This window comes from Nanorana parkeri, unplaced genomic scaffold (assembly GCF_000935625.1).
Source record: "Nanorana parkeri isolate BGI_ZX_2015 unplaced genomic scaffold, ASM93562v1 scaffold443, whole genome shotgun sequence".
Classification (NCBI taxonomy): Eukaryota; Metazoa; Chordata; class Amphibia; order Anura; family Dicroglossidae; genus Nanorana; species Nanorana parkeri.
The window spans coordinates 584,464-599,992 of NW_017306711.1; the positions used below are offsets into that span (position 1 = coordinate 584,464).

Consider the following 15,529-nt stretch of genomic DNA (forward strand, 5'->3'; position numbering starts at 1 on the left):
AGAGAGAGAGAGAGAGAGAGAGAGAGAGAGAGAGAAAGAGAGAGAGAAAAATAGCACAGGTTTGAATACGACCATCCCACATGTGAGGATCTCTGTGAAACCTGGTGGCAGTGGTTTACAGAGAACGCAAACAAGATAAATTGAGTGGACTTTCTTAAAAGAACAGACACATTTTGTTCCCCCACTCCTCTCATTCAGCAAGGTTAGAAAAAATGCTTTTAAAGCAGTTTCGAAAATAACCAAGAGCACATTCACATGTTCTTCGGCAAATCTTGGTGAAGACCAGTGCTGCAGACTGTCCCTACACCAACCAGTCTGCTAATTCTGAGGACATCATGACACTGCAGTCTTCAAGACTTTCAAGTGATCCCCACAAATAGACAGCAAGTTGAGAGTGTTCTTTTCCCTTGGGCAGCAACAAACACCCAAATACAGACCCTCCAACTCTACAGTCTAGAAGACCTGCTATATCGTGTGATCCACCAAGTTAAAGGGGATTTCAGATTTTTTGTTTTTTAATTGATACAGTGATTATTTATGTCAGGGTACTGGGGGATCGCTATGCTGGAGTACAGCTTTGTTTTTGCTGGATAGCATTATTATTTTTTTTGTTTGACTTTGCTTGATGTTTAGAGCTATAGCTTTTGAAGCCATATTTCCCAAGTTTGATTTTTAAATGTTTGTAAGGTTTCCTAGGCATTGCAAATTGCCATTTCTCTTTGGAATGTCTTCTGAAGTTTGTTTGTATATTTATTACTATTTTGTGTCTGTACCTGGTACTCCACGTCCTTTGGTAATAACTTTATTAACCTTTTCTAAATAGCAGGCACATTTTAGTTCTCTGATCCCCTATAGAGTGCCTAATACCAGACAAACCAAAAGAGTTCTACTGTGCAAAGAGCCGCCAACTTCAATGGTCTTCAGCTCAAGCTTACCCCCTTCGGCATCTTACTATTGTCCCATCACTGCAGTGAGTGGCCTGACTTAATCAGTAGTATAGTTCAGAAGGCAGGAGGGGGCAGGCCAAAACCAGCAATCAGAAGACTTGCATGAACAATTTAAAATATTTTGTTGGATAAAGGAACACAAAAATACTGTTATTTTGCAACCAATAATGTAGTTTTTTTTACTAGTTTAGAATTGGCTTATTATGTGGCCTTTTTAGTAAGTCATGGAGGTACTTGTAATGGAGATAGTAGACCTACTGTGGTTCCAGGTGAATGTATGTCCTAAAGAGGGCCGAGGGCAGGACATAGAGAACCACCTGGTTCCTTATGGTTTACCCGAGCACCCCACAAGGGATGATTGGCTTTCCTGTAGACAGCTCCCATGTTGCAACCCACCTGGAGTGGCAACAGCTGACAGCAGACAGAAACAAAGTATGGTACAAAATCAGCAGGCAAGTCCGTGGTCAAACAGGCAAAATACTAGGGCAGACAGATAACAAGGATCATTAAGGAACAGGCGGAGGTTGTAAAAGAATATCAGAATTGGAACAGAGATCACAGGTACAGGAGCGTGGAAGCAGATACTCACAGAGGTCTTGTTTAAGTAACTCACAAGTGCACTTAGCAGGATTGAATAGGCAGAATGAAATACAAGTGCAGAAAAGATCTAGGGCAGGTTTCTGGGGAGTTTTGAAGTGGTTGCACAGATGAACAGGAACCAAGCATGGGACCCAGATGGGAAACAACAGACTGATCCTGCAGAGACTCAACTGCAACATGAACAGCTGTGTACAATGACAGGATGGTTTTGGAGACAGCAAACTGGTACAGTACTCCTCTGGCAGTGAAAAGGATTTTAATACTACATACTGTATGTTACCATGAAAAGAAACCCAAAGATAACTTGTAGAAAGCTGTAAAAGCATTAAATCAAAGGTTATTCTACTTGAAACAAAGATAGTTGAGAATGAAAGTTATCTGTGCACTGCTTTAAAAGCAAAACAGTTCACTCAAATTTCCACCGGAAAGCTGAAAATGAGAGATGAGCTGAAAACATTAAAAGCGAAGTTGCAGGTCAAGTTCTGAAGCTATAGAGAGGAAGACTCACAGGAAACATTGAAAGTAAGGCCGTTTGGGCAAATGGTGGAATGATCTAAAATAAATTCCGTCTGTCAAAATAGAACTAACACTAGATTGACAGAATCCTAGGAGGTGAGATGCTCTAGCTATTATAGAGACAAAAGCCTCTCATCGATATGAAGCACTTTAATTGAAAGAGGTGATGATTGTGGTCTGCTGCAATGCAGGGTCTTTGAAAAAATCAAATTTTTTGCTTTTATTTGAGCCTGTTCACTGTATAGCAAACAAAGCAATATAACCATTGTGAAGCAGGCAACAGATTATGCCTGCACTTACCTTCCCAGTACCACTAACCTCCTCAGTGAGCCACCAAAGACCCTTGAAAAAACCTGAGCATCTGGTTATGGACACAAACGATCTAGTTCTCAGCGCTGAACAACAAATCACTAGGCCTGGACATTGTCATGTGAAGGGAAAGGGGGTATGTGACTTGCTCTTTCAGAAAATTAGGCTTTGCATAGGATTTTCAGGGAACTTTGGTTGTAGATAAAGTAGATGGCAAATGGCAAAGTGGGAGCAGACATCTGGCAAAGTGGGAGCAGGCACCATACTGTACACTCATTATGTTACTTTGTTTGCTATGTACTGACTAGACATTCACACAGTAACTGTACAGATGGTCTGTTTCATAAGTCAATTAGGCCTTTCAAGCCTTAACATTTACAGATAAGGTCAACTGTGCTACAGGAGGTAATACGTTCAGTACCACAATGGTATCATCACACATGCAGCATAATTCTAAATCTAAACACATGCTACAATGGCAACAGATGCCAAGAACCTGCTTAAAGCATCTCACTTGTAGCAGCAGTGTGCAAAGGATCCCTTACCATGCTGACTGCAATGCAGTTTGATTTGTACATCAGAATTAAGTTGTAATCCTTATTTCATGCACTCTCCATTAGCCCAGTAAATCCTACATTGCTTTTATCCAATTAAGAACTTATTTTATGTAATAAAAAACAAAGTTAATTTAAAAGTGCATTATTGTAATTGTAGAAACAGAATATGGCTTTCCATAGGCTTACATAACATGTGACTTTTCCTGAAGTTTTCTATAACTGTATTACATTGCATCAATGCCAGCAGGTCAACTGGTGGATAACCATGTACAAAATGTTGCTCTAAGGATTAGAATGAAGTAGACACCGCTACCAATAATGTAAATAACATGTTTTTCATATTTCGCCTATATAATCCCTTTATGTGGAAATTTTGTTGCATCCCTAGTGGTACCGTAATACATCATTGCATCTAACTGTGATCAGTGGAGCTGGAGTGGACCTCTCATCTACTGCTTAGGATCTGTTACAACCCTCCCTAAATGCTGGCAGAAAATCTGTTCCTGTTGCTCTGATGGCAACTTAAGACAGGTAGTGTAGTGATACCATGACGGCGCACATGTGCACAGCTTGCCACTGGAAGACATCATGTTAAAGAACTAGGAAACTGAATACAAAACCCCTGGCAGACTAAGGGATAGAGATTTCTGGATGATTTTTTTTTAAACGAGGGAGATATTAACTAGGTGTGTTAAAATTTTAAACTTAATGTACAAAATGGTTTTCAATCCTGGCCTATGAAGCAGAATACATTCCAGGTGCTTCAAAACAAAAGATTTGCAAAGTTTTACAGCTTGTTTTTGTCCTGCCAGCATGCTGCACAATGGGACCCTTGCTCTATGTAGGGAAGAAGTGCAAAGGTCTGATAGCCCCTATTTGAGTCAGACCTATAGCGATGCAGTCAGAAAAGCACATGCACCCCGCTGATTGGACAGCTCGGGGCTCGGTATCAGCAGGAAGGGGGGGGGGGGGGGGGGAGATGTCCAATCTCTGCAATAATATCTATACTTTTACAGACAGAACAAGGGTCCATCTTTATGCCATGCTGGCAGGATATACACTTTTCTACTCTGTGGCTGCTATTTAACAAAAACAAATTGTAAGACTTTGCACACCTTTGGTTTTGATGCCCCTGAAATGTATTGAGCTAATTTAAACTGAAAGTTCAGCTGGGCATTAAGCTTAAACCGTATCTGTAACTTTACTTTAAAAATAAACTTCCATAGGAATTAGACAGAAAAATGTTTGTGTAGTTTTCTAGTTTTTGGTCAAAGTAGGAATGGGGTGGAAACCCTAAGCAGGTAGGCTCTAATCCCTGCATGCATTTAAGGCTTTATTTCAATCCCTCAAGCACTGATACAAGAACCATTCGGGTACTACTGAGAGGCTTGTAGGTAGTTGTTAAAATAGTTCACTGCAACATGTGAAAGAGTAGAGGAAAAAGGGTAGAGGAAAAGGCTGTAATAATTAACTAATTTCTCGCACCCCGGCCGCCAGTGCTCTTCTCTTAGAGGGCCTGATCGCAAGTTGGAGCATCAAAGTCCTCTCACACAAAACAGGACTCTGTGCTTAGTGATCACCAACACTCACACCCCCTCTGGGCTAGGGAGGGTCAATAAATGTTGCTGCTTCTTTTGATGTGCACACAACTTCTATACAGCCAGTTTCATCTGAATGAGAAGTAGTTAGCAGCAGAACCCACCCTCTCCCTGTGCACACTGAATCGTGGGATTTCGGAATACCACTGCAGCAGTTGATATTTTGCTCAAACTAGTGTTTTATGCTTTGCAGTATGACCTACACATCAAACACATGCAACATAGTGTCTGGTGTATTGTCTTGTATTATTTACACTTAGTCAAAGCTGTTTGTGTTAGCTGAGGCATGCTGTCTGCAAAATCTAAAATCCTGTTGCTATGAGCTTTAAAGTAGCAAGCTGCTGCCTCTACCTCCTCCATCACCCGTGCACAGCAGGATGAAAGAAAGCAAGGATGATCGAGTTAGAAAACCTTATAAAAATGATCAAATATGAGCAGAAAGCTGCACAGCAGGCAGAGCGAGGGGATATAAAAACACAGAATTGTACAGAATGGAGTTCTACTTTAATGTACAGTTTTGCTCAAAAGTTTGCATACCCTGGCAGAAATTGTGAAATTTTGGCATTGATATTGAAAATATGACTGATCATGCCAAAAACTGTCTTTTATTTAAGGATAGTGATAATATGAAGCCATTTATTATCACATAGTTGTTTGGCTCCTTCTTAAATCATAATGATAACAGAAATCAACCAAATGGTCATGATCAAAAGTTTACATCCCCTGAACTGTTTGGCCTTGTTACAGACACACAAGGTGACACACACAGGTTAAAATGGCAATTAAAGGTTAATTTCAAACATCCGTGGCTTTTTAAATTGCAATTATTGTCTGTGTATAAATAGTCAATGAGTGTGTTAGCTTTCAAGTGGATGCACTGAGCAGCCTAGACACTGAGACATGGGGAGCAGAAAAGAACTGTCAAAAGACCTGCGTAACAAGGTATAAAAGATGTAAAAGGATATAAAAGATATCCAATGCCTTGAAAATGCCAGTGTTCAATCACGTATTAAGAAGTGGAAAATTTGGGATCTCTTGATACCAAGCCAAGGTCAGGTAGGCCAAGAAAGATTGCAGCCACAACTGCCAGAAAAATTGTTCAGGATACAAAGAAAAACCCACCAGTAACCTCAGGAGAAATACAGGTTGCTCTGGAAAAAGACGGTGTGGTTGTTTCAAGGAGAACAATACAACGATACTTGAACAAAAATGAGCTGCATTGTCGAGTTGCAAGAAAGAAGCCTTTACTGCACCAATGCCACAAAAAAGCCCGGTTACAATATGCCTGATAACATCTTGACACGCCTCACAGCTTCTGGCACATTGTAATATGGAGTGACGAGACCAATATAGAGGTTTATGGTCACAACTATAAGCACTATGTTTGGAGAGGGGTCAACAAGCCTATAGCCACAAGAATACCATCCCCAATGTGAAGCATGGTGGTGGCTCACTCATGTTTTGGGGGGATGTGACCTCTAACGACACGGAGAATGTTGTGAACATTGATATCAAGATGAATGCAGCATGTTATCAGAACATACTGGCAGACAATTTGCGTTTTTCGTCATTTGGCTGTTTTATGACGAAAACAAAATACTAGGGCAGTTAATGGGACGAAAACGAAACAAATATTCTGAGAATTTAATTGAAGAACGAAAACGAAACAAAAATTCGTTCCCAGACTCGTGATTTTGGCTTCGTGTTCCCTGAGCACTTCCTGTAGTAGGGAGATGTGAACTAACAACTAGTGTACTAATAACCGACTTTAATTTTCGTCGACTAAAATAAAAATGAATTTGGTGACTAAAATACAACTACAAATAAAAATTAATTTTCGTCAAAAGACTAAGACTAAAATTAAATTTGGTGTCAAAATAAACACTGCATCACCGTCTCCTGACTAATATGATCGAGCCACTCTGGGGAGATCTCAATTATTCATGCAAGATGACCAAAGACTTTGTATGACTTTGCATGACCTAGAGGCATTTTGCCAAGGCGAATGGGCAGCTATACCACCTGCAAGAATTTGGGGCCTCATAGACAACTATTACAAAAGACTGCACGCTGTCATTGATGCTAAAGGGGGCAATACACAGTATTAAGAACTAAGGGTATGCAGACTTTTGAAATGGGGTCATTTCATTTTTTTTATTGGTTGCCATATTTTGTTTTATGATTGTGCCATTGTGTTATGACCTACAGTTGAATTTGGATCCTATAAGAAATAAAAGAAATGTGTTTTGCCTTCTCACTCATGTTTGCTTTAAAAATGGTACATATATTACAAATTCTCCAAGGGTATGCAAACTTTTGAGCACAACCGCATTGCTGTTAAATAGTTCTATGGACTACATGACAGAATTACTACAGGCAAAACAACGCTACATAATAGCATTCCATTTCTCACTGCAATAAACAATTACCTACACCAACGAGCCTTGCTACATTTCAAATAACAGGCTTACAACCTAGTCTTTGATAGTTTAGATTTACAATGCCAGCCATGATACATTTAATGTTTGTGCCTTGGAGGAACACATTCTAATTTAACTGCACTCAAATTGTGCAACAACTATAACAACTGCAGCAGAATTCTAACAGAAAGAAAACGGTGTACTTTACAGATTGTTATATTCTAGTTTTAGTCTCCAGTTTCCCTTTATTGCAGAAATAATTTTTGCGTGTAAGCATAAATAATTCTTAAAGCTTTATATCAGTGAAGAACAAAATTGTTCTGTGAGTCTTTTTAGTACCATGTGTTCTTCTTTTGTCAAACGTGACGTTTTAAATTTAGAACTATTACACAAATGTAATAGTTTTTCCTAGCAAGTTAAATTTCCTCAACTTTCTTGTCTCTAGAAAAAGACCCCACTGTCCTCTGTGTCATTTATGTGCCCAATAAGGCCACTTTTGCTGAATAAATCAGTTAAATTGGCCACACACAGCAGAATGTACTAAACTAATATGACAATTAGTTTATTAATGGGGATGAGCTTTGGGTTCAGATCGACCAAGAGTTCAACCCAAACCCAGCCTGTTAGCAATTTTATGAATGAGTGGACAAACTGGCCTGACTTGGCCAGTTTACTTGCCTGTTCTAACCCCCTGCTGCTGCAGCTGGAAGTCTGTCATTTAGCGGCAGTATCACGAATGCCTCTAAACGCCGGATTGTTTAAAATTGTGAACAAGATAGCAGGCCATATAGTCATGGTTCTCAACATGTCTAATCTCAGGAACCACATTTGCCCTTGGTCATTAAGTTGTGGCCCAAGTCGCACCACACTGGCATGCACTGCGGTACTGCTCGTTCCGGGCGATCGCACTGTGGGTGGGAGGTGCATTTGGGGTGTCATTCAAATGAATGACAACACGCCTCCTGCACTGGAATGCTTTTCAGGTGCTGCCTACTTGTTCATTAGTTACCTAATTTATTCATTAGTTCCTATTCCTCTAGGGAGGGCTCAGCAATGTCATGTGATTGCTATGATGACCGGTCCCATTCAGCTCTATGCCTGTAGACGAAGCCCTCTGTTGTCTACTTGTTCTGATACAAAAAAAAACCAACCAAACCACATTTACCCGTGCTAAGTAGCGCTTCTCATTGGTCGTCAGTGGCCGTCTGTCATTTGAGCTGGCCGCCTCCCTCCCAGCTCAAATCTGGCGTACACTAGGCGTCCAGCTGGGACAGAGGCAGCCAGCAGGGAGAGATGCAGCCAGAGGTGGGGGCGGCAGGGAATGACGAACGAGCAGGCTTGGCATCGCCGAGATCACTTGTACTAGATGAACTCTACATTAGCGCTGCTTGCCCAAAACAGGGCTAAATGTTAAAAAAAAACTACCCCCCTGGCACCTAGAATTGCATGTCACGTGCATCGGGCTCTAGGAATTCCACACCCCTGAATCTTGCAAATTGACCTTGAAAAAGGTCAGACAGAATTTACAAGATTCAGCTCCCATAGAGTTCAATGGGGTTTGATGCCATGTTCAGGTTAAACAGATTTTTTTCATCCATTTGTCGAAAGTCCTGAGAACCAAACATTTTTTTACAAAAGTTTAAAAAATAACCGCACCACAGACAAGATTTTAAATCTCACAACCTGGACAACTGTAAACTGAGGGAAGGAGAAATATTCAAACTAAGGTTAACACAGTGCTTTTGTACATTTTCTGACAGCATTAGAATCCTGTTACCAAGGGGAAGTCCTCCCATAACTGATATTTCAGCTTTAAGAATATGTTACAAGTTAAACCATACTACAATATCCTATAATTGTGGAAATTTTGGCAACCAGATGTCACTGTTAGGTCATCCATAACATATAAGAATCCAGAGGATGACCAACACTAAATATAGTATCTCCTTTGGGTGGACTGACCCTTTATTTAAAACAAGAAGGTACATATTGACAATGAACTCTCTGCTGCAGTCATCATAACTTTAAAGAAAAAAAAAAATCTTACCCACAGTATCACAGGGTTCATCCTTGTGAACACAAAAATCAGTCCTGAAAAGTGAAAACAGACAAAGATAATGTCATTTTTAGCGAGAGACTGATGTAAAATGCCTATGTGCTTAGTAAAGTAATGCAGAAATTGTTGAACTCCATAAGAATAAATAACTTTACTGCGTACAGACTAAAGCAGGCCATACATATTAGATGAAATAGTCTCCCCTGCTGCCTACTTTATTTAGCTTGCGGCAGGACCTTCGGTTGCTGAACACCCAGTGACAATTTCTTGGAAAAATCTTTTTTTTTTTTTTAGCCGGGTGGTGCTGACAGGGTCACTCACACCTTGAACAGACCAATTCAGCAGAGATCGGGTGAAATTTGAGCAGTGTATGGCCAGCATTAGCAGATAGAAACAGCAAGGCACAGACTATGTACTATCTCTCCCCAAATTAATTAGGTTTCTCCCCCAAAAGAATTATAAAAATGTGATATTGAAGATGACTCTGACATACTTAAAGGACCATATGATTGCAGGGATCTCAAGTCTCCCTGATGTTCAGGGAGTCTCCCTTTTTTGGACAGGAGCTCCCTGATGTCTGCGAGAGGCATTTTCTCCCTGAAAGGTTCACTCCGAGTAAACCTTTCCGGTACGATATCAGTGGGTAAAGTTTCAGAGTGAGAGGCTTGCCTCCTGGAGGAAGGTCATGTGATCTCTAGAGTAGCCCCAGGACGAGGCTTGGCTCTCAGAAGGAAGAAGCTACTTGCTGCACAACTTGAGAGCACTAGAGAGCAGCTACTTGAGAGCACTACTATTGAGAGCAGGTACAGGCACTGCTGCAGGGTTGAGAGAGTGCTGTTATATGTCCTGGTTGTCTAGTTATAGAGAACATTTATTTAATTTGCTGCCCATAAAGTTGCTTATTTACCTGGTCATAAACACAGCTACATCAACAGGGGTTTCCTCCTTGGCTCCTGGAACATGGTTGTTTCCTAAATACTTGGTGCCTCCATACTCCTCATTCTGCCAATGGCAAAAGCTCTCCAGAGATCTCTCTCCATGATGCCCAATAGACAGCTTGGTCTGGAAAATGGACAGTTATGACAGTGAAATGTGGTCTCACTAAAGACGAGCAACAATGCAACATTTACTTTACACATCTCTGTTAATGTGCCAATTTTCCTCACTTACTGGACGGCTGTGCAGAAGGACCAACTTGGAAACACGAATATTTACTTTGATTCCCAGACTAGGGTGTTGAAACATGTTGTAAACCTAAATGAGCAGATAGAACATAGACAGTGAATATTAATATTTATATCAAATTAATTTTCTCATAAAATCACAAATCTACCTATTGATATCTTAAATAAGCTGCCAACGAATGCATCAAAGTAACAGACAGCAAATTCAGGGTCTGAGCAATAACGCATGTCCAAACACTGGATGACTACCAAAGGAGATACATCCAGTTGTCGATGTCAGTGTTCAGTCTACAAGCAGCAGTAAAAAAAAAAAGAAAAGAAAAAAAGGGTTTCTCTTTCTCACAATTTATTCATCAGACTCTTTCACCTAAGACACTGCTGCCTCTCCTTAGACTGCCCAATTACAGGCTGGGGGAGGGACAAGACCTATAAGTGTTGCTGAACTAAAGCAGAGAAAAAATAGGTCTCCTTCCCTGCCAGACAGGACCACCCCTATAATGAGGCAGCCTGAGGCAGTTGCCACAGGCGGCATCTCATTGGGTCATCGGCAACCCCCTTTCTGGCCAGAGCATCCCAGATTGCTGAGAGATCTTAACAACCTGTGACACTCGGGGCAGCATCCCACCCAGCTCACTGACATCACTGGTTGCCAGGAGCTGGACAGGACGCTCTTGCTGGCATCCTACCCAGCTCCTGGCAACCAGTGACGTCAGTGAACTGGGTTGGAGGCCGTGCACCACAAACTGCTCACGTCCGGCCAGCCCCCAGAACATTCACCACAAGCCGCCGGCAACAACCCCTACACCACTCCGCCCAGAATATGTATCACTAGCACCAACCTATGCAGGCTGTGTGGTGTGGTAGCTGTGAAAATCTTAGGAAACAAATAAGAAAACAGAGTGCCATGGCCTATTGCAATGACAAATAGAGGGGAGAAGCAATAAGTTATTCTCTGATGCACTCACATTAAATCGGGTTCAAACAGAGTCAATGGGATAATTGGTATTGTGTAGACAGCAACTCTGAAATTGGCAGGATCTGTATGTGGCCATGATGATGTTGGTTTTACTTTATGTATTGTCATGGCAGAGCTGCAGCTGGAAGATGCTGGGAAGCGCTGAAGTTAATAGAAGCCGGTTCACATAACAGCTGTGGAGGTGGCGATGCAAGCTGGCCAGTGTAGAGCAGCTTCAGGATAATGTGTTCTGTGTTGTGAACTGGTTAGCGTGGCAGAGCAGTGGCTGTGAGGTGCCGTGCGAGGAAGGACAGCACAGTAACTGGAGTCACTGGGCCGGAGATAGGAAGATGGAGGGGAAAGCCTGAGCTGGGGAAAAGTTGGGGATGTGGCAACACGTTTCAAAGTTAAAACACCTCTTTGTCAAGCAAGAGAGAAAGGGCGGGAGAAGTAGCTGTGTTTGACAGATGGGCGGAGCCAAGTCCTGAACGAAACACTGCTAATGACGGTACAGGGATTAGTTATGAATAGTGGATCTATAAAATACAATCAATGTATCAATCCGTTTTGTTATGCGACAGTTTGTAATTCTACATTATGTCATTATGATCGATAGATTGGAAAACAAGGGCCGAGGGGTGCCGGAGACTCCTAAAATACTTTACAATTAATATAAGAAGTGGACCGGGCACCTATTTGTGAGCAAACTAAAAGAGCTAAACAGTATCTACTTTTAATAAACAGTGTATTAAAAACATTTAAATATTAAAAAGCTGTACTATGACGTGGCAACCAAATAAAAGGTGGGGGGAGATCATAAAAAGAGGTTTTATTTTGGATGGTTTAAAAGAAAAAAGGGTTGTTTTTTTTTAATTTTACTAGAAGTGGTTCTAAAAAAGGTGTACATTTTCTGTAAATATGCTGTTCATTTCATATCTATATAAAAATAGGGGATCATGAAGGGATGGTGTAAACTCCTGATGGGTGTACTAACCCGAAGTCTGCCCTGATTATAAAATGATTTGCATCTCTAAATCCTCATTGAGCCCCAAAGGGTCCAAGGTGTTTAATTTGTAAATACAGTAAGTCTCACGTTGGCATAAACGCTGAAATCGTTCCAGTGCTGACAAATGTTCGGAGATATGTTCGATGGCAAATACATGTAAATCTTGGAAATTCTTATTATGTTTCACTGTATAATGGCAAGGATCACTGCGGACGTGTGGTACAGCCTACATAAATCATGCCACAGGGGCACCCGAGACCGTATACGGCATGGTCATGTGAACAAGTAATGAATTGTCTGATTAAGTGTTGTTGAGATGGTCCTTAAATTCAGCTTGGCCATGGTGGATAAATGGGCAGGTAAGACATTTAGTTTTTTGCAACGGAATGTACTTATCCTGTTATCCAATAAAAAGTGTTTGTGCTGGGTCACAGGGCCTTGGACGAGTTTACTGGGTGCTATCATCTTTTCCACGTTACTTGCCTTTCGGAAAATGACAGGTGGTCTTGGTGGGAGGGGGCCCAATTTCGGGTTGTTGAGTAGTATGTATCAGTTTTTCTGGAGGGCATGCTGTATGGCTTTATGATTGTAATTGTATGTTGTAATAAACCTAATATTATCATGGCTTCTGGAAGGATTCTCTGTCCTATGCACTTGGGCTTCTGTTTGTCTTATGTAGGTGGAGTAGACATCTTGAATGAGCTGTTCCGGATAGCTTTTTTCTCCAAATTTCTCCAAATTTGTATGCCGAGTGATGTGTAGTCGGCTACCGCCGTGTAGTTTCACTTAAAGGAGAACTATGAGGTGAGTGCTTTTCACTCATCCTCATAGTTCTAGCCGACCTGTGACAATGAAACTGTCACAGGTCGGCTCAGTAGATCGGGGCGTTCGCTCACTTCTCGATCCTGTCACGGCTCTCTGCCGTGACAGGGGAGGGACTGAATTCCCCCCTCCCCGCTCATTCCTCCAGCGCTGATGGACGGGGAAGGGGGCGGGTACAGCTGGCTCTGCCTCTAGATAGGCAGAGCCAGCTGTCAGTCACACAGCTGGGCGGATCCAGACATAATTGTCGGAATCCGCTTCAGCTGCGGCGTCTCAGCTCACGGTATTCTGCGGTGTCTCCGTATACCACGAGCTGTAGCTCGCGGTATACTGAGCTTAGGGTGACGGGAGGACACTAGTTTAAGCCTACAGAATTGGCTTTTGGGAAAATTGGGTTTCCACCTGGGATGATGGCAGCTGTGGAAGTGTAAATAAGAATTGCCGCAAGTCGGTTTTGTATAATTTTTGCTAACAATTTTGTTTCCATTTGATGATAGTTGCAAATCCAAAAATGTTAGAATAGTGGGGCTGGCTTCATACGTAACGTTGAGGCCCAGGTTGTTCTTGTTGCGATGTGACACAAAGTTTTGGGATACTCTCAGGGTGGCCTTCCCAGATGATTACAATGTTGTCATAGAATACAAGGTGTTTGGTAAAAGGATTGTTCTTCCAGATGTAAAATTTCTCACAGTAGCCAATAGTGAGCCGTGCCCTGGGTTTGTAGGTGCCAGAGCACATTGAAAACCAGACAAACATAAGGTGCTAGTTAAGAAAAGTGTCCACAGGGGCAAGCAAAAATCATAAACAGGAATAAGCCAAGGTCAGGAGCCGGACTGGGTAGTTGTATAGGCCAGGTCAGGAACACGGAGATCAGTGTTGTCAGGAAGAAGCCATGAGCAGGAACCAGAGGAGAACATCAGCCAGGTTCGGATCATACATGGAATCAGAATACTCAGAGCAGCAGGAATTCACTAGCAGGTAAAACCACACAAGGGCAGGGTCCGACTGGACTGAGCAGTTTAAATAGTGTTTGGCCCTATGAGGGAGCCTGTGAGTAGTGAGCAACGTTACAGAGTCTGCTCAGACAAGGAGGAATCACAGGTGGGTAGAATGTAAGCCAAGCCAGAATGCTGCAAACCAGTATGCTGCAATCCAGTTAAGTCAGGGTGGAACCCTGACAGTAGGTAAAATGTATGTTAATATGGTAAAAAAATAAAAAATCATTATGTTGAAAGGTGAATTTGGCACATTTGCTGATGAACAAGGCCTGTTTATTATTTAATGTGGAAGAGGATAAATACAACTGCAAGGCACTCAGGCCCACTGTGTGGGAAATTGACATGTACAATAAACAGACATCTAGGGAAACCCATCAGTAAGTGGAGTCCCAAGTGTACTGGGAGAGTGTTTCAATGAGGTGACCGGAATCTCTGATGTATGACGGGAGTACGGTCACTAGTGCTTGAAGATATAGATCTATGTATATGGAGAAGCCACTTTTAAGACTGTTGGTACTGGCAATAATGGGTCGCCCTGGTGGGTTATGGCTATCTTTGTGTATTTTTGGCAGGTGGTAAAAATAAGGTGTGTTTGGGCATTGTGGACGTAATAAGGACCTCCCTTTTTCGGAAATAATACCCTCGTTAACAGCTGTAGCTGTGAGGGTTTTCAATTAATTGGCAAAACCGGCAAGTGGATCTGTCGGGAAACGTTTGTATGTGCGTTCATCAGACAGCAATCTGAGAGCCTACAATGTATTCTTGATGGTCCTGGATGACAATGCAGCCTCCCTTATCCGCGTGTTTGATGATGATGATGTCCTTGTTGCGGGAGAGGTCTTTTTAGGGCCCTGATTTTCCCCTGGGTTAAGGTTCGGGTGCACGTTGGCAATTTTGCAGATATTGAGGAGGTCTGAATAGGTAACATGTTGAAATTGACATGGATTTTGGTCTAAGGCATCTGTGTAAATCTTAGAACTAACAGGGTTATGCACAAAAGGGTGAAGAGTTTGGAGAAGGCAGGAGAAGTGAATAATCTAGGACAGGGGCGCCCACTATTTTTCGTCTGGAGATCTACTTTTCAAATGACGAGCTCATTGAGATCTACCAACGAAAAAACACCTGCATTCAGGGACGGGAGGGGGCGTGGCGGTGCATTGAAGTCAATGGCACCGCAGCCAGGCTCCGCAGCCAGGCCCCTCGCCCACAGTGCGATCGCCTGCATTAGTGCCTGTGTTCCAGTCCAGTGCGATCCGCAAAAATGCTGCGAGCACTATTTTTGCAGATCGCACTGGACCGGAATACAGGCACTAATGTGTCTGCGTTCCGAGTGCGGGCGATGCCATTGACTTCAATACAGCTCCACACCCCCTCCCACACTTGAACGCAGGGAGTCGGCCGGCTTACATTCCAGTGCGCCCTACATGTCCCGGCGTCCTGTCCTCCCGTGGCCGACGTTGCACATGGGGTGTCCTGCACCTTTCCATCTGCAGCGTCTGACACATTCAGCCGGCAGCCGCACGAGCACCACGGGAGCATAGCCGTAGCCAGCTCCTTTTGC

At 42.4% G+C, this 15,529-nt stretch overlaps 1 protein-coding gene across 1 annotated transcript in view; it reads right to left on the bottom strand.

The window, feature by feature from the left end:
- The window catches only part of ADAMTS17 (ADAM metallopeptidase with thrombospondin type 1 motif 17), a 198,674-nt gene that overhangs the window by 147,112 nt on the left and 36,033 nt on the right, over positions 1 to 15,529 (bottom strand). Inside the window, exons 5-7 of the mRNA XM_018560245.1 lie at positions 10,174 to 10,257; positions 9,911 to 10,065; positions 8,995 to 9,038 (exon numbers count right to left, since the gene is read on the bottom strand). Of these exons, the coding sequence (XP_018415747.1) occupies positions 8,995 to 9,038; positions 9,911 to 10,065; positions 10,174 to 10,257 (283 nt within the window). The remainder of the gene's footprint in view (positions 1 to 8,994; positions 9,039 to 9,910; positions 10,066 to 10,173; positions 10,258 to 15,529) is intronic.